The sequence below is a fragment of the Ursus maritimus genome, unplaced genomic scaffold, assembly GCF_017311325.1.
Source record: "Ursus maritimus isolate PB19 unplaced genomic scaffold, ASM1731132v1 scaffold_9, whole genome shotgun sequence".
Lineage (NCBI taxonomy): Eukaryota > Metazoa > Chordata > Mammalia > Carnivora > Ursidae > Ursus > Ursus maritimus.
The window spans coordinates 6,874,983-6,898,162 of NW_024427107.1; the positions used below are offsets into that span (position 1 = coordinate 6,874,983).

The 23,180-nt window shown below is 36.4% G+C and overlaps 1 protein-coding gene across 1 annotated transcript in view; it reads right to left on the reverse strand.

Annotated features, from left to right (window-relative positions):
- The window catches only part of TCEA1 (transcription elongation factor A1), a 39,503-nt gene extending 16,555 nt beyond the window's left edge, over nucleotides 1-22,948 (reverse strand). Inside the window, exons 1-5 of the mRNA XM_040626009.1 lie at nucleotides 22,609-22,948; nucleotides 13,242-13,304; nucleotides 8,496-8,601; nucleotides 4,041-4,128; nucleotides 1,328-1,473 (exon numbers count right to left, since the gene is read on the reverse strand). Of these exons, the coding sequence (XP_040481943.1) occupies nucleotides 1,328-1,473; nucleotides 4,041-4,128; nucleotides 8,496-8,601; nucleotides 13,242-13,304; nucleotides 22,609-22,671 (466 nt within the window). The 5' untranslated portion in view covers nucleotides 22,672-22,948. The remainder of the gene's footprint in view (nucleotides 1-1,327; nucleotides 1,474-4,040; nucleotides 4,129-8,495; nucleotides 8,602-13,241; nucleotides 13,305-22,608) is intronic.
- Nucleotides 22,949-23,180: the final 232 nt, after the last annotated feature.

Below are 23,180 nucleotides of genomic sequence, written 5' to 3' on the forward strand. Positions count from 1 at the left end.
CTTCAACCCCATTGACCTAATAAAGAATCCTTTTTGTTTAGCTTCACCAGAATGCGGTCTCTTTCCTACCCACTAGACTCCTCCTCTGGATTCACCTAATGTCCACAGTGCTCCTGCATTGGTGACTCCTTATCCCTCAGGAGTGGGGAAGTAATTGATCTAGCAGGCAATTCCTCATTTCACAACTCCATAAATTCTGGTTGCTCCAGCAGAGAGTAGAGAAAGTTATAGAAACAACTGTCTTGTCTCCTGTGACTCAGGCTTCAATGCAAAGAAACCATTCATTTCATCTGCCAATCACATATATGGACACACTCAGAAGACTCCTATGCAAATATTCAAACGGACAGAAGGAAATAAAAAGAAACTAGGAAGAAAAAAGAAAAAATATATAAAGAGACAGTAAGGGAATCAAAATAAAAAGGGCAGAGTAAAGAGAAAAACAGGTCATACTGACTATGGTTCAGTATAATAGAAAAGGAATGGATGTGTAAGATGATAAATATTATGTAAGAATGAATAACTTCAAATTAAATTAAGGCTCCCATATATAAATCAAGATCTCTTTTCCACTTTAAAAAAAGTAAAAAATGGAATTATGAATATAAAACTTAAATACTATATGTCATACTAACATTTAACAACAGGACACAAATACATTACCATTAACGCTCAATCTGGGGAGCAGAGTAATTACAGTTGACCCTTGAACAACACAGGGGTTAGGGATGCCAACTCTCTGTGCAGTCAAAAATCCACATCTAACCTTTGACTCCCCAAAAACTTGACTAGTAATAGCCTACTGTTGACCAAAAGCCTTACCAATAACATAAACAATTAGCACATATTTTATATATGTACTATATACTATATTCTTATAATAGAGTAAGCTTCTAAAGAAAATGCTATTAAGAAAATCATAAGAGAAAACACATTTACATTATTGTACTGGTTTTGTTGAAAAAAAAATTTATAAGTAAACCCATGCACTTCAAACTCATATTATCCAAGGGTCAACTAGGGCTTGCAGATTAAAAATGGGGGAAAAGATTTGTGAAAAACCTTTAAGTTACTATGAATCAAGGGAAACGTCCATATATTAGAAGGAATCTTCTTGGAACTATATAGTAGTGAGCAGAGGCCCCAGCATGCCTAGTGCTCTCTGCCATCAGTAACCCCATTTGCTACAACGTCTTCCTGAACTAAGCAGTGCAAGCAGCTATCACGGGGATGCCACTGGTGAAAACAGAAACATGGAGGTGGACATGGCAGCGGTGGTAGTGAGGAACAAAGGAGTAGGCAACGAAACAGGGTTCACTAAACTTACCTCCCGTTCGGAGAGCTGCAGCAAGCATCTCCCTACACTTTAACCGTACAGAATCAGAAGTGCTTGGTGCCCGAGGAAAAGATGAAACGTAAGTATCTCGAGCGTTTGTCTCATCCTTTCTGCTGCTTACGTTGCCACTGGAACTACTAAAATACACATACATGCACACACACATCAAAAAGAAAACAGGAAAAATTCTCTTAAAGTAACATCATTACTCTCACTCTCAAAAAACAAAAATTTTTGGCCTAAATAAGATTGTATTCAGAGGCTCTTACATGAAAAAACAAATTGCATGCATACAGATTTCTAAAAAGATAAAATTTTAGGAAACCTGAGACATGTTTCATGGTTTTTTTAACCAATTAAACACCTTGATTTTCCTTTTAAACATTAAATAATATTTTTAATAAAGAAAATACACATTACAGCTTAATACAATAAATGAAAACAAGGATCTTGGTTATGAGAAGGGTGAGGGGATGATAACAGAGAATACGACAGCTCTTAACCATGACGAGAGGGGGAAAAACAATGTTTGAAAAACCTTGTTCCAATTAGACAACCACAAAGGTTTATATTTAAAACACTCCCTTCTGGATAAAAAACATGTATAGTGAGAAATGAGTTGTAAGAATATGAAAATGTCTCTTCAATTCCTCCCTAGAAACATCAACTCAATCAGGACAGTTTAACAGTTTTCCAGTCATCCTAATCATTTCTATTGCTTCTAACTTCTTAAGAGTCTCACCAAAATATTTTCTGCGGGGTTTCAATTAACATTTATCACACTGAAGATATTTGCCACAAACCTTTCCAAAGACACCATTCGCCCACCAGAGTAACTTCCTGCACTGCTCCAAGGAGATACCTACTCCTCTCTCTCCACATAACCCACTATCAAACTGCACGAACGGATCCCCATGGGCAGAACAGTCCTTCTGTATACCTTCTACGTTTAATCACCTCCTTCCTGAAAGCCTTGTCTTCAGAGAGTACGTTAAGTGTGCATGTGTATGGATAGATACCAACCACTTTGTCGGACTTCATGTGATAATTCTGTGCGTTTGTCAATAGGCTCTCTCCCTAAACTTCAATTACATAAAACAGATAAAAATATACTAGGAACTTATTCCTCCTCTGATATCTATTTAAAATATCTGCCTATACTTTTATATTTCACATTCAAGGCATGAGGTCAGTGACTTTGAATATAACACAACTGAAAGTATTTGTTAAAAATTTCATAAATTATGGCCTATAATTTTAAAAAATATGGTCATGAAAGAGAGACAGACTGAAGAATTACTCCAGATTAAAGGAAACCAGAGATGATAGCTAAATGCAGTATGTGATCCTGGATGATATTATGGAAAAATCTTTTTCCTCTGCAATAAAATACTTTATCGGGAAAACTGCTAACATATGAATAAGCCCTACAGATTAGAAAAAAAGGTATTGTATTAATCCTAACTTCTGGACATTGGTATCTATATTGTGCTTAGATGTAAGAAAGCATCCTTGTTCTCAGAAAAATACACACTGATGTATTTAGGGATATAAAGGACTCTCATTTGGTTCAAAATAAAATTATTCATGTGTCTGAGTATGTACACACACATACGTATGCATATACACACATAGTGGCAACTGGGAGTTCTCTGTTCTGTTCTTAAAATTTTCTAATAGTTTAAGACTATCTCAAAAGAGTTAGAAAACAATGAATAAATATTATTGACAACTGATGTTTACCCTTTCTTTAGCTCACCTTTTATCATCAAGTTTAGTTAGTTCTAATGCATAAGTCAACAGTGTATGGGATATTAATTATTTTTACTGAACCAACGAGGGGTACATTATCACTTCTGGGAAAATACTAAGAAATAAACGAAGTTGAAATAGGTGGCCTAAAACTTGAGTTCAGAATCACCTGAAAAGCTTATTAAAAACAGATTTCTGGGCCCCACCACTATAATTCCTGATTCAATAGTTCCAGGGTGGAGCCCAAGAATTTGCTTTGCTAGCAAGTTGCCAGGTTCCCTGATGTTCCAGGGACCACACTTTGAGAACTATTACTCTACATCAGAGTCAAGTGTTAAAATACAAGCTTCCCAAGAACAGAGGAACTGTATTTAACCTACAAGGCATATCACCTACCACATCAACATGCTGGATATTATACAGTTCATTCATTTTATGTGACAGGGAAGAATAAAGGCAAAGGCCTCACAAAGGCTGAGGAACAATTTGAACCCTTCATTACTGAACTTCACATTTTGATTCTTATGACAGATAGCTAAATTGAGAAGGAAAAAAAGCATAAAAAGAGAAACAGATCCAGGGCCAAAAAAAAAAATCTAAAGAAGAAATGTGGTAAATAACAGAAGTAATCACTTGAATCCTTAATCAGAACCTTCATTATCAATTCTATTAGTGCTATACCAGGGATTCCATTCAATTAAACTTGTTGAATACAGTGTAAATAATTCCTCCTTATTTATGTAGTATCTTTTAAGTCTCTTTTACATTTCCATGAAAATCTTGAAAGAAACCTTAGAATATTCTATTCGGCTATATACATTTACTAATTTCATTTGATTAGAAAATAGAAAAAGGAGTACAGATACGAGACCTTTAATAAGACCGTGGAGGAAGTGACAGTCAAATACAACTATGACTTCCAACAGAAATGAATTTCCATGAAGTGACATACCTTTCTTCTCTTGCTTCAGGGCTATTCTGTGATGTAATTGCAGTATCTTTTTTCTTTTCTTCAGGGTCTTTATCTGTTGATGGTCCATCTGAAAATTATAAAAATCCCTCAGTTGTTAGCATTTGTTTAAAAAAAAATTACAAAATGGAACTACTGCATGTTATCAGGCTATTGATGCAACAACAAAAAAACAAAAATCCTAAATTTTCAACAGTAAATGAAGTTTATGCAAGTTATTCTATTAGCATATGTACTTAGGTATTTTTCACAATGCATGCTTAGCATTCCCAAATAAACCCCCTCCTTTAGTGGGACACACAAATTCATATGCCAATGGGAACCTAAAATGGTGAAAAATATACTTAAAAATAAAATCTTTAAAAAAATAATAAATAAATGAAACAAAACAGAGAAAAATATATAGAACAAAGGAAAGAATATAGAAATAATATCATAATTGTTCTTTTTATTGCCCCCTTTATTCTCTACAATTCATGTGGAAGGCCCCAAAGCCTAAAGATGGTAGAAAACAAAGATTAATAATGACATTAAATAACATAACAAGGACTAGGAAATACTCCAAAACTAAGAGGGTAGAAAGCATTTGAAAGGTGATGTAACAATGCAGTACTATCTAACAAGGGTCCAATGCAGTCATAGGGATCCCACACACTGCTCTAATAGCGTGAACTGGTGCAATCCTTTAAGGAAGCAGAGCTGTAAGAGGTGGAAATAGCCTTAAAAGCATTCTTCTGTCTGAATATAGTGTTGTGGGCAATATAGCAAACCCAGACAGAAGTGGTCCAACTCTGGACTGAGACTATCTGCAGATCACACCTCACCACCAATCCAACTGTGCACAAGATGCTTAATTTCTCAGTGTCTCCATTCCTCATTAGAAAATGGGAAATACAATGACACCTAGCTCACTGGGCTCCTGGGAGGGTTAAATGCATTCCTATGTTAAATATTCAAAACTATGCTGCAGTGTAGCAAGAGTAGTAAATCTTCTGGAAACCTAGCTAATAATCTAAAGAAAAAGCTTTAGCCAGGAAGATATTCATCAGGACATTATTTATAGGGGCGCCTGGGTGGCTCAGTTGGTTAAGCAGCTGCCTTCGGCTCGGGCCATGATCCTACAGTCCTGTAATCGAACCCCCCGTCGGGCTCCCTGCTCAGCTGGGAGCCTGCTCCTCCCCTACCTGCTGCTCCCCCTGCTTGTGCTTGCTCTCTCCCTCTCTCTCTAATAAATAAAATCTTTAAAAAAAAAAAGGAAAAAAGACATTATTTATAATAGCTATAAAGTTAAGAAAAAACACACCTAATAGGCAAATGATTAAATTATGGCATAACTGGATTATTCTGAAGCCAATAAAAGTGAGTTAATGATAATATAAAAATATTAAACATTTTTTCATTAAAAAAGGCAATATAAGTAAATATATATACAGCATAAAAAGAATTATAATTGAAGCAAAATCCATACACAAGAAGAAAAAAAGACAAGAAATGCAACAAGATATTAACTGATGGTTATATTTAGACAGACTTAAGAATGATTTCTTTTCCTCCTCCAATTCTCCATATTTATTGAACATGGAAATCTTTTAACATTAAAAAAAGCTTTTAAAGGAGAATTTGTAATGAGATCAGATACCTCCAATAAGTATAAGAGAAAAACTTCTTTAAATGTAATATTAAATGAACATAACTACAATGTCCCACAAAATGTAAACCATCTTTCCAGAAATAAAAACATACGTATATGGTTCTCAGTCAACTTTCTATGGCAAATTCTAATTACTTTAGAATATGGAATTAGATTTAAAATTTAAATTAATTATAAACATAAAGTTTCAGTTTGTCTTTAAAGACTAGATTTTTTTTAAAAGCTTTTTATTTTGAAATAATCTGAAGCTTGCACAAATGTTTTAGAATGGCGCAAAAAATTTTACTCAGGAGCTCCTGGGTGGCAGTTAACCTTTCGACTCTTGGTTTTGGCTCAAGCAGTGATAGGTCAGGGTCCTGGGACTGAGACCCACTTCGGGCTCTGTACTCAGCGTGAACTCGGCTTGAGTTTCTCTCCTTTCCCTCTGCCCCTCCCCCCTTCACACTCTCTCTCTAAAATAAATAATAAATCTTTTAACGATTTCACAACATTTGCAGCAACATGGACGGGACTGGAGGAGATAATGCTAAGCGAAATAAGTCAAGCAGAGAAAGACAATTATATGGTTTCACTCATTTATGGAACATAAGAAGTAGGAAGATCGGTAGGAGAAGAAAGGGGGGGGCAAACAGAAGGGGGAATGAACCATGAGAGACTATGGACTCTGAGAAACAAACTGAGGGCTTCAGATGGGAGGAGGGTGGAAGAATGGGACAGGCCGGTGATGGGTATTAAGGAGAGCACGTATTGCATGGAGCACTGGGTGTTATATGCAAGTAATGAATCATAGAACTTTACATCAAAAACTAGGGATATACTGTATGGTGACTAACATAATATAATACAAAATTATTATAAAATAAAATAAATAATAAATCTTAAAAACACGCGCGCACGCACGCACACACACACACTTCACTCAGATTCCCCAAGTGTTAATGTCTAGTACACCTGCTTCCTCATTCATCGCCCCCTACCATATACACACACTATTGTGTGCACACATATTTCTTTTGAACCATTTGAAAATAAGTAGCAGAGATCATGCTCCTTAATCCCAAAATACTTAACTGTGTATTCCCCAAGAAAAAAGAAATTCATTTATACAACCACAGTAAATAATAAGTAAATTTTACAATGATACAATACTATTGACTTACCTACAGAGCTTACAAAAATTCTGTCAATTTTCCCAATAATGATCTTTATAGCAATTTTTTTTTCTGGTCCAGAATCTAATACAGGAACATATATTTAATTTACTTAAGACTAAACTTTTTAAATTTTAGAGGCTTTACAATTAGTTCCTGGTTTCCAGGCTCTTGGAAGTAATAGGTTTTTTGTTATTATTGTTGCCTTTGAAATTTTGAAAGGTTCAACTTTTTTCTATTTTTCTCTTCTATCTAAGGCTAATAACTGCTTAGAGAAATGGCTGATTCCAGGCTGGGGCAGGGAAGATAGATGAACCCAACACATTTTTTGGTTCCAGAATATAAAAAAGAGATAAAACTGAAGGGGTTTGTCAAAAAGACACAGGAGCCAATTTGAAAGGGTGCCCACTGGTCAAATCTGGGATAATATAAATATCAAAATAATATTAACAGTAATGGATTATAATCTATGTTATAAAATAGGAATCCCCTAATAGAAAAATAACTGGGAAGTAAAAGGTGGGTTTTTTCCAGTAGTAATAAAATGTTGATTTATAAATACTGAAGAAGTGGAAGAGTTAGAAAATCACACTTTTACAAGAATTGGTGGATACTAAATGGGGGATGGGGGGAGGTCTGATGAGAGCAAGATAGTTTCAGGATTTTAAAATGTCTCTCACAGAATGCCTACTAGATACAAGAAAAAAAATGATAAACTATACAGTATATGCGTTGACTAGGTTCTCAAAATTAACATCATCATCAATGCCTCTGGATGTGATAACCACAGAAGGACACAACATGTAGTATGCCAACTACGGATGCACAACCTGATCTAATCATGAGAAAATAACAAAGTCCAAATCAGGACTATTTTAATCTGCTATTAAAAACAAAGATGAGTGCTTATATTCTTCAAACAGTCAATGGCATAAATAACATAAGAAGGCTTAAGAACTATTCCAGATCAAAAGACTATGTATGTGATCCTAGACTAGATCTTGTTTTGAAAGAGAAAAAAAAGCTACAGAGGACATCACTGGGACACCTGACAAAACAGGAACCTGGACTGTAGATTACAGTACTATACCAATGTTAAATTTCCTGAATTCCCTATGTTATGATTACATAAGAAAATAAACTTGTTCCAAGGAAATACACACTTAAGTATTAAAGGGTAAAGCACGATAGATGCAACTATTCTCAAATGGTTCAGTAAATATTTATGCATTTATGAATACATACATACAGAGAAAGAGAAGACAGAAATACGACAAATATGGCAAATATTAAAAATTAATGATCTAGAAAAAGATACACGTGAGTAAATTTTTATTATTCTCGTAAACTTTCTCTAAGTTAGAAAATTATTTCAAAAACCTTTTTAAAAAGTATGACAATTTTCCCATGGGGGAAATTTTCTTAAAGAGGAAGTCCAGTTATAAGTGCTGAAAGATAAAAAAAGCTAAATTTGACTAACTTAAAAACCAAAACCCTCAAGGTCAAACTAATGCTACTCCCTCTTAATAAAAGGCACTGATTTCAATACATTTATATTTATACACAGAAAAAATGAAAAACACCAAACGTGTGAATAAACAGATCATAAACATATAAAGGGAAGATCAATTATACCTAATAACTTTTTCCAGGATTTGATGAGAGACTTTGCTAAAGATGTAACTTCTTCATCTGTACTCTGCTTGCGAATAGCATTTACTGACATTCCAATTCTTGTGGACTGCAAGGCAATGACAAAAAAATTTGTACAAGCTGCTTTATTTCAGACATTTTAGTGTTTCATCTTCTTCTTTCCCATTTTCCTGTTTCCACTGTAGAACAGAAAAAACCTCCGTTATTTGAATTCTTATAATAGTATACTACAGAATTAAGATACATGCATCTTCAGATCAAATACTGGACTCATCAAGGTTATTATCACAGAGATCTGCAAGCATATAAGCTGCTACTGTAATAAGGCTGGTTAACTAGTAAAATGAAATCAGTCTTTCCATATCTCTCAAAGAATAAAATATAAAATGTTTGTATTTATATATAAGCCATGCTGAAGCAATCATGACTAATATATGCACTTCTTTGTTTCTATATATTCTTCTCCATAGATTACTCCATAGATCATCTGCTGTGACTTTAATGAGAATACCCAAATATTACCATCTACAGAGGTTGAAAAGCATTTTTTTGCCCCAAACCAGCATATAACCACAGACATTAAAATGGACTTCACAGAATACAGGAATATATCATGTGGTATTATGATGATGATGATGATGATGACGACAACGACGACGACGATGACGACAGGATTATGCCGGGAGCATCCATATTCGTTCATCTTCCTAACAACCCTTTAAAGTTGAGATCATTATACCTACTTGTCCAGCAAAACACCATTACTAATTGGCAAAGCTGGGATTTTAATGCAGATCTGCCCACCTCCAAAGTCCATGCTCCTTCCGGCACATTAATAGTTTTCAAACTGTACTCCAAGAACACAAAAGCTATGACAGGCCAATTAAGGATGATAAATAAAAAATGGTAAATTATTTAGTAAGTTCAAGCTGTTAGTAGACAGTCTTTCAAAACATGGTCAGTGGAAGAAAAAAACAACAAATGGAATTGTTAGTGGCAAAAAAAAAAAAAAAAGAGGGAACCCCGCTGATATAAACTTTAAGGCAGAATAACAAATGGGTACTTACGGTTTCCTGCTAAATTATTCAATCTTCTCAACAAAGAGATTCAGGACAGAAATTTGGTTCAAGAATTTAGAATATGTGTTTAGCTGGACTGGCCTATGTTATACCTACAGAAGGCTATGCAAGGCAGATAAGGTTCCAGAGCAGAAAGATAAAGGGGACTCCACAATTCTAAAATCCAAAAATGTTTTGAGATTAATGTTTTGGGAGGGTTTTCCCCAAAGAAAGATGTTTATTACTTTAATAAAATGCTCTCAAAACTTTTTTTAGAGAAGAAAATACTTTGAGAACTTTAAAAGTTTTTAGAACTTTTCTAAAACACTTCAATATAGAAAATTTTCCAGAAGCAAGTGCCTGGGCTGGATGGCATAGCCTACAACTGTGTGGACCCAGAACTGTCCTACTGGATACAGCTAAGTGCTCAGAAGCCAGGCTTGCACTTGCAGCCACCATACCAAGTGTCAGGTCTGATTTCCTTATTGCTGATGCCTTCGGAACTCCTTCTCCAGCACCGACTCACAGCTCTTCCTCACTACCCCGCTACAACCCACCCCACCAACCTAGAAGAAAACGTACTTTTGGAATGAGTGGGGGAAATCATTTGCGTTACTACTATAGTTCTGAAGCTTGAAGTAGAGACAGATTAGCAAAGAAAATGGAATTTTAGGAAGTAGTCACAGGCAAGCAAAGATATAAGAAGAGTATGAACAAATCGTGTGCTGTGGCTGATTGCTTTTTAATTATTACAGGATGTTTTCATCACTAGAGTCAATAATTTCCTGCTTAAAACCCATGAAAACCCATATGGAGATTAGGCATCTGTAATAAGCATGCTTATTTAAGGAAGATATTGTCTAGTCAAAAATAGTAAGAAATGGGGCTGCTAAGGTAGACTGACAAAGATCTGGGTACTTTTTAAAGTGGGTATTTGGGGAACAGTAAAAGAAACAAGACAGAAGAAAGGACTATGAAGCTATTTTACTTTGATAACCAAGTCTAGATGTACCTCTAAGAATTCTCTAGACTCTGGATTTTTCCTAAAACCAGTACACTACAATTTATAGGATGTAACAGGTAGCCTATTAAAAAAATGTTGTGTGCTCAAATAACATTAAGAAATGTAGAGTTAGAGGTGCCTGGGTGGCTCAGTTGGTTAAGAGCCTTCCTTCGGCTTGGGTCCTGGGATTGAGCCCCACACTGGGCTCCCCACTCAATGGACAGTCTGGCTTCTCACTCTTCCTCTACCCCTCCCCCGCTTGTGTTCTCTATCAAATAAATAAATAAAAATTTTAAAAATAAATAAATAATTGATTTTTTTAAAAAAAGAATTGTAGAGTTGAACAAGCTTCTTGATTGCAGAACTAATGAAGGTTTTTGAGATCAACTATACATTGTGAAATTCTAGACAGAGAAAATGTATGCCTTTGCCCACATACGGCCATCTGGTTTCTATAGAACACCAGGCTATGCAATTAGGAAGACACTACCTTGGAAAGATAGGGAGGGCATTAAGCAGACTTAGGAAATCAGCTGCACATTGGTGGTAAGGCAGAAAGGAATGAGTAGTGAGATTAAGAGAAACTGTCAGCATCACAGGAACTAAGCAGACAGTATGTTTTAAAAGAAAAATCACCTTTATGATCACTCATGGGCTTTTGCCAAGATGATTTAAGACAGCCACTAAATCTTAAAGTAAAAAACTTAAAGGCTACTAAAATCATTGTTGAAAGAAATTAAAGACCTAAATAAATAGAAAGGCATCCCATATTCACTGATCATAAGACTTAAATGTTAAGATTGCAATACCAATAATATCGAACTACAGATTCAATGCAATCCCTATTAAAATCCCAGCTGCCTTTTGTACAGAAACTGATAAGCTTATCCTAAGTTCATATGGAAACACAAGGGACCCAAAATAGCCAAAACAATCTTGAAAAAGAAGAAGAAAGTTGAAGAACTCGCAATTCCCAAATTCAAAACTTACTACAAAACTAGTGTGCTCCTATATAAGGAGAGACATGCAGATTAATAGAATAGACTTAAGAATCCAGAAATAAACTCCTACATTTTTTGTCATTTTCAATAAGAATGTCAAGATAATTCATTAGAGAAGAATATTAAAAAGTAAACAAGTAGATATCCATATGTAAAAGAATGAAATTGGACCTCTTCTTTATACCACACATGAAAATTAACTCAAAATGAATCACAGAACTAAATGAAAGAGCCAAAAAAAAAAACCCAAAGGAATAAATTTTCATAACCTTGAATTAAGTAACTTTTAGATTTGACACCTAAAGCCCAAGCAACCAAAGAAAACACGTAAATCAGACTACAACAAAATTTTAAACTTTTGTGCTTCAAAGAACACCACTAAGAAAGTAAAAATAACCCATAGAATGGGAAATAATATTTGCAAATCCTATATATGATTAGGGACTTGTATCTAGAATATATAAACAACTATTACAAATTAGTAATAAAAAAACAAACTATCCAACTCGAAAACAGGCAAAAGATCTTAAATGACATTTCTCCAAAGAAAACATATGAATGGTTAAGAAGTACATAAGATGTTGAACGTAATTAGTCATTAGGGAAATGGAAATCAATACCACAATGAGCTATCACTTCACACCCACTAAGATGGCTATAATTAAAGATAATAACAAAGGTTGGCAAGAATGTGGATAAACTGGAATCTTTTTACTTGCTGTTGGGAATGTAAAATGGTACAGTCACTTGGGTAAACAGTCTGACAGATCCTCAAAATATTCAACATAAAGTTACCTTATGCCTCATCATTTCCACTCTTTCAGAGATCTCTACCCAAGAGAAACAAAAACACACAAACCTATACATGAATGTGCAAAGCAGGAGTCATAACAACCAAAAAGAAATAACCCAAATGTCCATCAACTGACAAATGGATAAACAAAATGTGGTATATCCATACAATGGAATATTATCCAGCCATAAAAAGGAATGGAGTACTGATACATGCTACAACATGGATGAACCCTGAAGATTATGCTAAGTAAAAGAAGCCAGAGAGGCCCCTGGCTGACTCAGTTGGTAGAGCATGCGACTCTTGCTCTTGGAGTCATGAGTTCAAGCCCCACGTTGAGGGGTAGACTGTACTTAAAATTAAAAAAAAAAAAAAGGCAGCCAGACACAAAAGGTCAGATATTGTACGACTTCATTATTATGAAATCTCCAGAAGAGGTAAATCTAAAGAGACAAAAGGTAGATTGATTAGTTCTTGCCTAGGGCAGAAGAGGGGGTGCAACTGGGGAGAAATAGGAATGATGACTAAAAGGTACCCCAGAGGCTAGCTTCATGCTAGCAGCAGCTGTCAAAGACAGACCAAGAAAGTGAGGTCTAGGGAGATCAAATCAAGGCCAAGAGTCCAACTTCCTTTCCTTTCACAGTAAGATTTCAAACTAGGAGATTCAGGTTTTATTCTTCCTGAGGAAGGCAACATTTTTCTATAATGGTAACTTAGGAGACTACTGATTTACGTTACCATCTTAAAAAAAAAAAGGAAGTTAATAATGGTTTACACCATAACAGGACAATACAAAAAACTTAATGGTATTAAAAATGTCTTGATATTTTATGACAATTATCTATTCAAATCATGACACATATTAGCACATACCTGTAATAATTCCAGGGTCATGGGAATATTCTTAAGCTCCTTCAGTAAATCCAATGCTCCGGCCTATAAAATAAAATAATTGTGTATTGAACTTCCCAGATGATAAAGCAAGGACCACCTAGAGATTGATGTTTTCCTGTCCACAACACACTATGGCTCACTTATTCAAATGGGAATAGTATATACATAAAAGGCGGAAAGGGAAAGAGAGGTAGTATTTTTCAAATAATGGTTGCAACTCATTGAAGAAATATAAAATCCATTCACTGGGTTATGACTAGCACTTATTAAGTACTGCTTTGTTAAAGTTCATTTTTAATACAGTATTGGTTTATGTGTCCCAATTAGAAATGTGAAACATGTTTCTTACTGTGGTGGCATAACACACCCCAAATTTCCATAGAGAACACCTATTTGATTAAGGAGCCAACCCTGAGAAAGTGGGAATGGGGGTCAGAAGATGCTGCAGCACCTCTAGCATTCACTCACACACAAGGAGAGTGGGAAAGGGCGTATCTTTACTAGAATTCTCTTGAGGTCTCTCTGTATCTTCCTGGCCTGTCACAAAAACACTGCTGTCTACCTGATTCTTACAAAGTAGGAAAAAGCAAATTCTGAGAGAAAACTCAGAGTTAAGATATTAAGCTCATAGGCCTGTCCACTGCCAACTAGCATCAAAGGTTCCCATGTTGATGGTGAAGATGGAACAAAATAAGGCTCCTAAAAGAATTACATAAACCACCTACAGTTAAAAAAGGAATGAAATAAGATGAGAAGCAACAGTACCACCTCCATCTTATGGCCAAATATTTCGATTTGATATTCATTTAATGTCTCATATTTCATATAATACATTCACTTAATCACATTTTATTTAATCTAATATTCACTTACTGTACTATATTTAGACACATTATTAGTCTATATGCCACTAATAGAGAAAAGATATTAAACTATGGCATAGTATTTTATCACTTTTTCTTACTTTTCTAATTCTTTTAGACTTGAGATTTTTATCATGTATCACCTTTTATATATATAAAGGAAAAATATAAGCAAAATAAATTGGCTAAGGTGTTTCTAAAACTACATCACATTCAGAGTCCCCAATGCTTATGAATAACTTTTTGACTCAGATTCAATCATATGTTTTTATCTTTATCCCACAAAAAGTAGTGTCAAAACACTAGTAATGCAGCGTTTCATAAAAGAATCCATCAATGAACTAAAGCCTTTAGCTCTTAGCTAGCTTTGTAGCGTGTAGAGGTAGCTGTTTTTCAGCCCCACTGCTCTTCAACCATTTGGTTCCTTGAGGTTCAAAGAGCACTCCACTAATGTTTTTCAGAGTTTCCTCCAAGCCACTGACACCCACTCTGCAAATGTTGATGCTGGGTTTTATGTTCTGCCTGTGAAAGTACATCCCAACAGCCATCTGGGTGACAATATATGTGTAACTCATTCTGCTTTCTGAAATGTTAAAATACGAAAACTAGGCACCCTACAAACCAATGAAACACAGCATATCCCAGGCAAATAGAAAGCCCTGGAGCATGTCCCTCATTGTGCACCCCAAAGGAAAAAACAAGCATAGAACTTTATGGTATTATCACATTTCTTAAATATAAAATCGAGTAAAGGCTTCCAGTTATGTAACTTTTCCATTTAAAGTTGAGACATCAGACTTGGCTGTGGAGAATTAAAAAGTATTAACTTTTCTTCTGGCAAAAAACAGATATATCATTTTAATTTCACCCAGTACCTCATAAGTAAAAACTTAAGTTCAACAGCAATTATGAAACAGGTTATTATGATGGATTTTAATGATTTACTGCTTAAAGATCCCTTCTGATTTTAAAATTGTATAAAATCTTTTCTTTTAGAGGTAACCAAAAACAGTGAAACATTATAGTTGTTAATAAGAAAACTAACGTTGACCTTAAATTTACTAGTAATCAGGAATTTCTACAGGAATGACGCCTCTGTGAACATATGGGGTCTTCAATCTGCCATCTGCAAATCCCAAAACCAAAACCCTTGAAAAATTAAGATTTCTTATAGATTTTCAATAAACTCATTTGCCAGCAACACCTATTCTCAACATATGTAAAGCCATTTATGTTCTATATATCCCACTATATGTGAGAATACTACATTTCACTATAGAAATGTTAATGTCTGATTAGTGGGAACTGCCCAGATCTTGCTGAGATGTATGATGTATGTATCATATTTTCTTAATAAAATCTGCAAACTGTGGAATTCTCAAATATATCAGACTCTAAAAGGTTTGATTAAGAGACTGTGGACTTGTATCTTACAACTACCATAGACATTTTTCTTCTACCCATGTCTCCATGGACTTTCCAATTCATTTCTGACCTAGGATCAATTAGAAAGGAAGATAAAGAATCACACTTTTAGGAGTCCTTAGACTTACACAATGCTGTCACATACAAAGTTGATTCTTCTAACACATCAGCAATGTGGCATAAGGTTTAAGCTGTTTTCAGAAGGGGGAATGAACCATGAGAGACTATGGACTCTGGGAAACAAACTGAGGACTTCAGAGGGGAGGGGGGTGGGAGGAATGGGATAGGCTGGTGATGGGTATTAAGGAGGGCACGTATTACATGGTGCACCGGGTGTTATACGCAAGTAGGGATGTACTGTATGGTGACTAACATAATATAATAAAAAATATTATTTAAAAAAAGGTTTAAGCTGTTTTCCAAGTAGAAGCAATAGACAGATTTGCATTAATTTCACCACACTCTTTTTTACTCTGATCTCTTTGGTGAGACTGGAGTCAGAGATACAAGCTATGGAGGAAGAAAAAGCTAAATAATATTCATGGGATGGAACTATGACCTTTCTCATAATGCACTATGCTCTAGCCAAATAGGATGAATATTTCAATTAAAGTTCTTTAAGAAATAAACAACTATGATTATCTGAACGGGCAAAAAGGCAAAAACAGATGATTATATATTAATTCAGTGACAAAAGCTTCTTTGAATATTACTATGTGCCAAGCGCTATGTTAAATACTTTATATATTTATATATAAATATATATATAAATACTATATATACTTTATATATATTATATATATTATAATATATATATATAATTTCATCTTCACAATAAACCCTGTAGAAGCAGGTAACCTTTTATCCCCATTTTACAGAAGAGGAATTGAAAACCCAGATAATTTAGGAAACGTGCACAGTCATATGATTACTACTAACTAAAAAGGGTGAGACCTACCCAGTTCTGTCAAATTATACTTATGCTTCTCAACAAATACTCGTTAACTGTGTACAAAACTCTGAGGATACAGCAATGAGCAAAACAGAAATCCTTTCTGACTTCAGGGAATTTAAAATTAACATAAATCTTTGAGCATCTACTTCAAACCCTTAATTATACAAAGAAAACTCAGAAAAGGAAAGTGACTTGGCCAACTGATAGGTGATGTAAAAGGACAAGAACTATAATCTCCTGACCTTCACACCACTGTTCGTTCCATTTCATAGGTCCATTGGTAGCAGTTCTGCTCCATGAACTGGGGTGAATAGCACTGCCAAACAAGAAACTATATTCTATCCTTCCCCAATCATCACCTGCATCTAAAGGTCAAGTCTATTAGATTGCAGCATCTCCTACAGATAATGATGCAAGAGAAAGAAAGATTCTACCTTATCTTCCAGAGTCAAATTTAGTTCATATTACTGGCTGAATAATAAACAACAGCTATCACAGGACTTTATTACATGGCTGGTACTGTCATCAGAAACAAGTACTTTTACAAAATATGATATTCAAATTTGTACTGAGCACCCAGTATACACAAGCTTGTATAGGATACAAACATCCTTCTCAAGGAGATGTGAGGAGGAGGAAACAACACAGAATATACAATGAAGAACATGGGCTATATATATAACAGATCTAAATTCAAATCCATGGACTGCCATTTCCTAATTATAAGATCTTGGGAATGTTATTTGTCCTTTTCAAGCTTCAGCTTCTTTCTATGTAGGAGAGCATAATACACTGACCTAAAACAGTTAAAATGGTCAAATGGAGTAATATAACACTGTGAAGTACTGAAATAAGAGTGCCTGACACATAGGAGATGGTTGATAAGGGGATACAAAGAAATTTAAAAAATGTATCTACTTCCAGCATAACAATATTCTCAAAGAGCCATAAGCCAGCATTTTAAGTAAGCATTATTTAAGCTCAGCCAGCTCAACCACCACTAAGAATTATGAGATTCCAAGGTTTAAACGATTAAGGTGCTATTTATTTTTTTCAAAAGGAAACACTGGGGCACCTGTGTGGCTCAGTCGGTTAAGCAACTGCCTTCGGCTCAGGTCATGATCGAGTCTCAGGATCGAATCCCACATCAGGCTCCCCACTCAGCAGGGAGTCTGCTTCTCCCTCTGACCCTCCCCCTTCTCGTACCCTCTCTCTCAAATAAATGAAATCTTAAAAAAGAAAAAAAAATGGAGTGGTGCCTGGGTAGCTCACTCGGTTATGCAGCTGCCTTTGGCTCAGGTCATGATCCCAGAGTCCTGGGATCAAGCCCCATGTTGGGCTCCCTGCTCAGTGGGGAGCCTGCCTCTCCCTCTCTATCTGCTTGTCCCTCCCCTTGCTTGTGTCAAATAAATTAATAAAATCTTAAAAAAAAAAAAAAGGAAACACTGTAAACATTTTCATTATGGCTCAGCAACATCACTATATACTAGGAATTATAATTTTACTATGTCATCTCAAATTTGTAGTTATACTCAACCAAAAGCACAAGCAACAAAAGAAAAAACACATAAATCTGACTTCATAAAAAATGAAAGTTCTTTAACTTCAAAAGACAGTTATCAAGAGAGTGAAAAGATAACCCACAGAATGGGAGACAATACACACAAATCCTGTCTCTGATAAGAGTCTAGTATCCAGAATACAAAGAATTCTTACAATTCAATAATACAAATACTCAGTTAAAAAATGGGCAAAGCAGGGCGCCTGGGTAGCGCAGTCGTTAAGCGTCTGCCTTTGGCTCAGGGTGTGATCCCAGCGTTCTGGGATCGAGTCCCACATGGGGCTCCTCCACTGGGAGCCTGCTTCTTCCTCTCCCACTCCCCTGCTGTGTTCCCTCTCTCGCTGGCTGTCTCTCTGTCACATAAATAAATAAAATCTTTAAAAAAAAAAATGGGCAAAGGATCTGAACAAATATTTCTCCAAAGATACAGAAATAGCCAGCAAACAACGAAAAATGTTCATCATCAGTCATCAGAGAAATGCAAATCAAAATCACAATGAGATACCTCTTCATATCCACTACGATGGCTATAATCAAAAAAGATATAATAACAAGTGTTGATGAAGACGTGGTAAAATTGGAACCCTCAACCATTGCTGGTAAGAATGTAAAATGGTGCAGCAACTTTGGAAAACAGTTTGGCAACTTCTCAAAAAGTTAAACATAGTTATCATATGACCTAGCAATTCTACTCCTAGGTATATACCCAAGAGAAAAAAAAAAAAAAACACTATCTATATGTCCAAACACCTGCACAAGAACATTCTTAGCAGCATTATCCATAATAACCAAAAAAGTGGCTAACAGCCCAAAATGTCCATCAAATGATGAATAAACAAAAATGAAGTATATCCACCAGTACAGTAGTGCTATTCAGTAATACAAAGGAATGAAGTACTGATACCTGCTATAACATAGATGAATCCTGAAAACACTAAGTAAAAGAGGCCCATCACAAAAGACCACATAATTTATGATTCCATTTATATAAACATGTGTTGTATAATTCCATTTATATGAAATGTCCCGAATAGCAAGTCCACAGAGACAGAAAACAGATGGGGGGGAAGGGGGATGTAGATATATGGTGACTACTTAATGGGTACAGGTTTCTTTTTTTGGAGTGATGAAAGTGCTCTTAAATTAGATAGTGTGGTGACAGCTGTACAAATCTGTGAATATACTAAAAACCACTGAATCGTACACTTTAAAAGGGAGAACTGTATTACATATTTCAATAAGGCTGTTACAAAAAAATTGTGTAGTCATTCTAAATTTCATTTTACACTAATTAATCTAACCCTGATAGGAAAACCAAAGTTTTCTTCTTCAACCCGGGTATAACACTTAGAAATTTATACATTCCAAGTATCCCAGTTCCTAGGATATTCTTACATCTAATTTCAATTTCTTACTCAACAATTTAATTCTATTCAGCCCTGAGTCTTCAATGAAGAAATAATAAACAAAGCTCAACACCAATGACAAAATCTATGAATTCGAAAATTCTAAGTTACCTCACTCCTTCTAGAGTCAGGTAATAAAGGTTTTTTATCCCTTACCATATCTTAGGGACTGCCAAGATTTTTAATTCATTTAATCTTTACTATGTTATCTCCAATTTACCACCAAAAATGCCCCCAAAAACAAAAAAACAAAAACCTAAAATGGTTTTAGTAGAGATGTTAAGGAACCTAAGATCACACTGCTAAAGTTCAGAGGAACCAAAATTTGAACCCAGATTAGGAGTCAGACTTGCTTGTTGACATCAAGTCAAAATGACATTTAAAAAAAAAAGTTAAAATGACATAAAAAAAACAGCTAATACCTGTAAATTTGGAACTAACTTAGGTGGTTCATCAAGGTCTCAGAGTGTACACTTGCAAAATTGCTAATACAGTTCAAGATTAAGTATATACATGGTACAACATTCTGGATAGTACTAGGGTCAGGATATTAAGTGGATATTTAGGGAAACCTGCCTTCCCCAGAAGAGCAAATACTCTTATTTCCTGATCTTATATTCACCTAGCTGTACCCACGCAAGGTTCAAAAAGAGGGTCTTTTAGAGAGACACTGCACCTTAGGAAAGTAGTACTGACTTTGGGCAAAACAGATTTAGATTCATGTCTTCATCCACTCACTTTCTAGCTAATTTGGCTTAGGACAATTCACTTAACTTTCCAAATAGTTTCCTTATTTTTAGAATGGGGATATTACTTATCACGCAAAACTGTCCCAGGAATAAGTACTTAGCCGAATGCCTGGCTCAGAGTAATAGTTCAATAAATGAAAGCTATTTTTATTAGTACTTAAATGTTACACCTACGCTTTATTAAATAATATATCCAATAACAGCACTTAAACTTGCCAATTCAAGAGGAAAACTATTTTTCAAGCAAAATTTACTTCTTTGTAGTATAAAAATATTTTAAGCTGACAAAAGAAAATCTGGAAACCAAACACACACACACACACACACACACACACACACACACACGGAGAAACAAATCTACCATAATCCTACAACCCCCAGAACAACTTCTTTAAATTACTGACCTCTAAAAAAAACTATCTGTGGGTTGATGTGCTTTGGAGGGCAAAAAGGGAGAGTCATTCAGACCACTTCCCTTTCTCTTTATTTCATTTGCCAATTTGAATTTCTGTAAGATATACAGGAAAAGGGAGAAGAAAAAAAACATAAAAGAGCCAATCAATTTTATCTTTCTTTTTGAGGGGCAAGTTTCCATATTGGTCAAGTTCTGAACTATCAGAAAAATGAGATTTGAGGAGTATCTGTGGAGTTCATCCTCATTGTCCCCCAGACTCATCATAATTCCTTTATATCTTGAGAACTGCAGATAAATACAAAATAGTCTTCTCCATACTTATCCACTAAGGAATTACTCATTTTTAGGAAAAACCTATTACAAGGAAAGGAAACAAACATCTAATGCATTACATGATTAATGGATACACATTATAGCCTGAGGTAGAGAAAATAAATCACCCAACAAAAGGCCTTTTTCCCTCAGAGCTTCTACTGTGCAAATCTAGGGATCTTGAGGTAAAGAAAAAAAAAAACTTTCCAGTTTAAACAAAATAACAGAAATGTTCAGCCTATCAAAAAATCAGATCTCATCACTTGCATGGGGCTGTATCAATGACAAAAATAAATGGCAAAGGTAATGTCTGGAGCAGAAAACAAACAGGAAATACTTTAAAAGGCCAAAACTGCAAATACAGATTAACAGGGTATGAAATTACATGCTAGGCACCGCACCTGTTAAAGAAAAGAGGAACAGACTCTGTACAAAGTCTTAAGAACTCACGGTTTAACACTATTTTCTGCTCTGGAATGCTGTCCAGTAGAAATCCTGGGTCCTGGCTTAATCCAAATTGCACAGTACTTAATTTAAGTGGGTAAACTACTTAATTTCTCTGTTTCTTATTCTGCAAAATGGGTACACCATAATAGTTGTGAGTCCCAAAAGAATTTTGCACAAATGCTTTTTAACTCTAAAGTGCTGTATAAATCAGAGCATCCCTTTTCTCCTTCACATTAGTTTGACAGAGAATTTATTTCATAGATAGAAATAAGTTATTTCAGGTACACTGATACTGAAAATGTACTGAGCAGGGTGGAACAAATTCAGGTGAAGACAATCATGGAGCTGCAGTTGAAAACAGTTGACTCTGAATCAGAGGACTGAAAGCACACACTGGTGGACAAAAATGCAGAAATTGCAAGACTTCATACAAACCACAAAGAAAACATGTTCATATAAACACTTAATCAATAACAAGGTAATGCCACTGGTATTAACTGTAAACTACTTAAGAGTACCCAGCAATGACATCTGGCCAAATGCATCTACCAGCACATCTTAGTTGTGCGTTTTAATCAGAGTTCTTTACATACTACCACCTGACAACATCCACTTTTTAAAAAACGTTTAGCAACTTGCCAAGTACACTAGCATACTCTACCTTTTTAATTGCCAAACAAACCTGTAGCGTAGGCGAGATAAATCAAGCGAATGTTCAGCATTCTTCAAAAAAAAAAAAAAATCCCAAAATTTAACTTATCAGCTTGATGTCTAAAACATATCACAAACCTCCACGTGATACTATTTCTAGTTGTTAACCAGCGATCATGGAAAAGAGAACGAATTCTTTCAAACTGTGAAGGGCTTTCTACACTCTTCAATTCTTAAACTAAACTGAAAAGGTAATTAGCGAGTAAATCTACTCTGCATATTTAAAATAAGAGAATGTCCCGATTAGTTTTAGTACGCTGTACTAACGACGAGAGACTTGGAAACACAAGAACGGGTGCCAAAGCCGGCGGCCCCGGGGCCGCGCTACCTCCTCCCGGACGCCCTCCCCAGGACGCGGACACGGTCCACGCCGGCTTCCCGCGCGGGGAGGGCCGGCGTGGGCGGTCCGGGCGCTCCAGAGGGCCCGGCCCGAAGCCCGCCACGTCCGGCCCCGGGCAGCCGTCCGGCCTCCCTCCCGGCCCGCGTTGCCTGCCGCGCTCACCGCGTTCTTCTTCTGCACCATCTTGTCCATCTTCTTGGCAATGCGAACCACCTCGTCCTCCATGGCTCCCGCAGGTCTTCCCCGCGCCCAGCCCGTTTGCGTCGGGAAGAGGGCGAAACTGGAGCTGAGGAGACGCCAAGACGAGAGCCTAGGCGCTGGGCAAGCCCACCACAGCAGGCCCGGGCCTAGGCCCTTCCTCACAAACCAAGCCCGCGGCGGCGGCGGCGGCGGCGGCGGCGGCGGCTGGGACAGCGACTCCGCCCCCCCAGGCAGCGCCAATCGAGCTCCGCGCGCACCGTGCAGGCACTGCCAATAGACAGCGGATCGCTGGGAAACCGCGCGCCAAGGCGCCCGCCAGACGGGCGTCGACCGAAGCTGTCAATGAAATGACACGCAAACTGGGCGGCAGGGCTTCCCGCCAGGCCGTTGTAAAAGTCTGTAGGAGGCGGGGCCGAGTTTTGCCGCGCGTGCGCCTCCGGCCTAGTCTCCGCCCAGGGTGAGCTTTGGATCCACGGAGACCCACCGAGCTCTGAACCGAGGCGGTTTTGGAGAGTGAAATGTTGGTTTTTTAA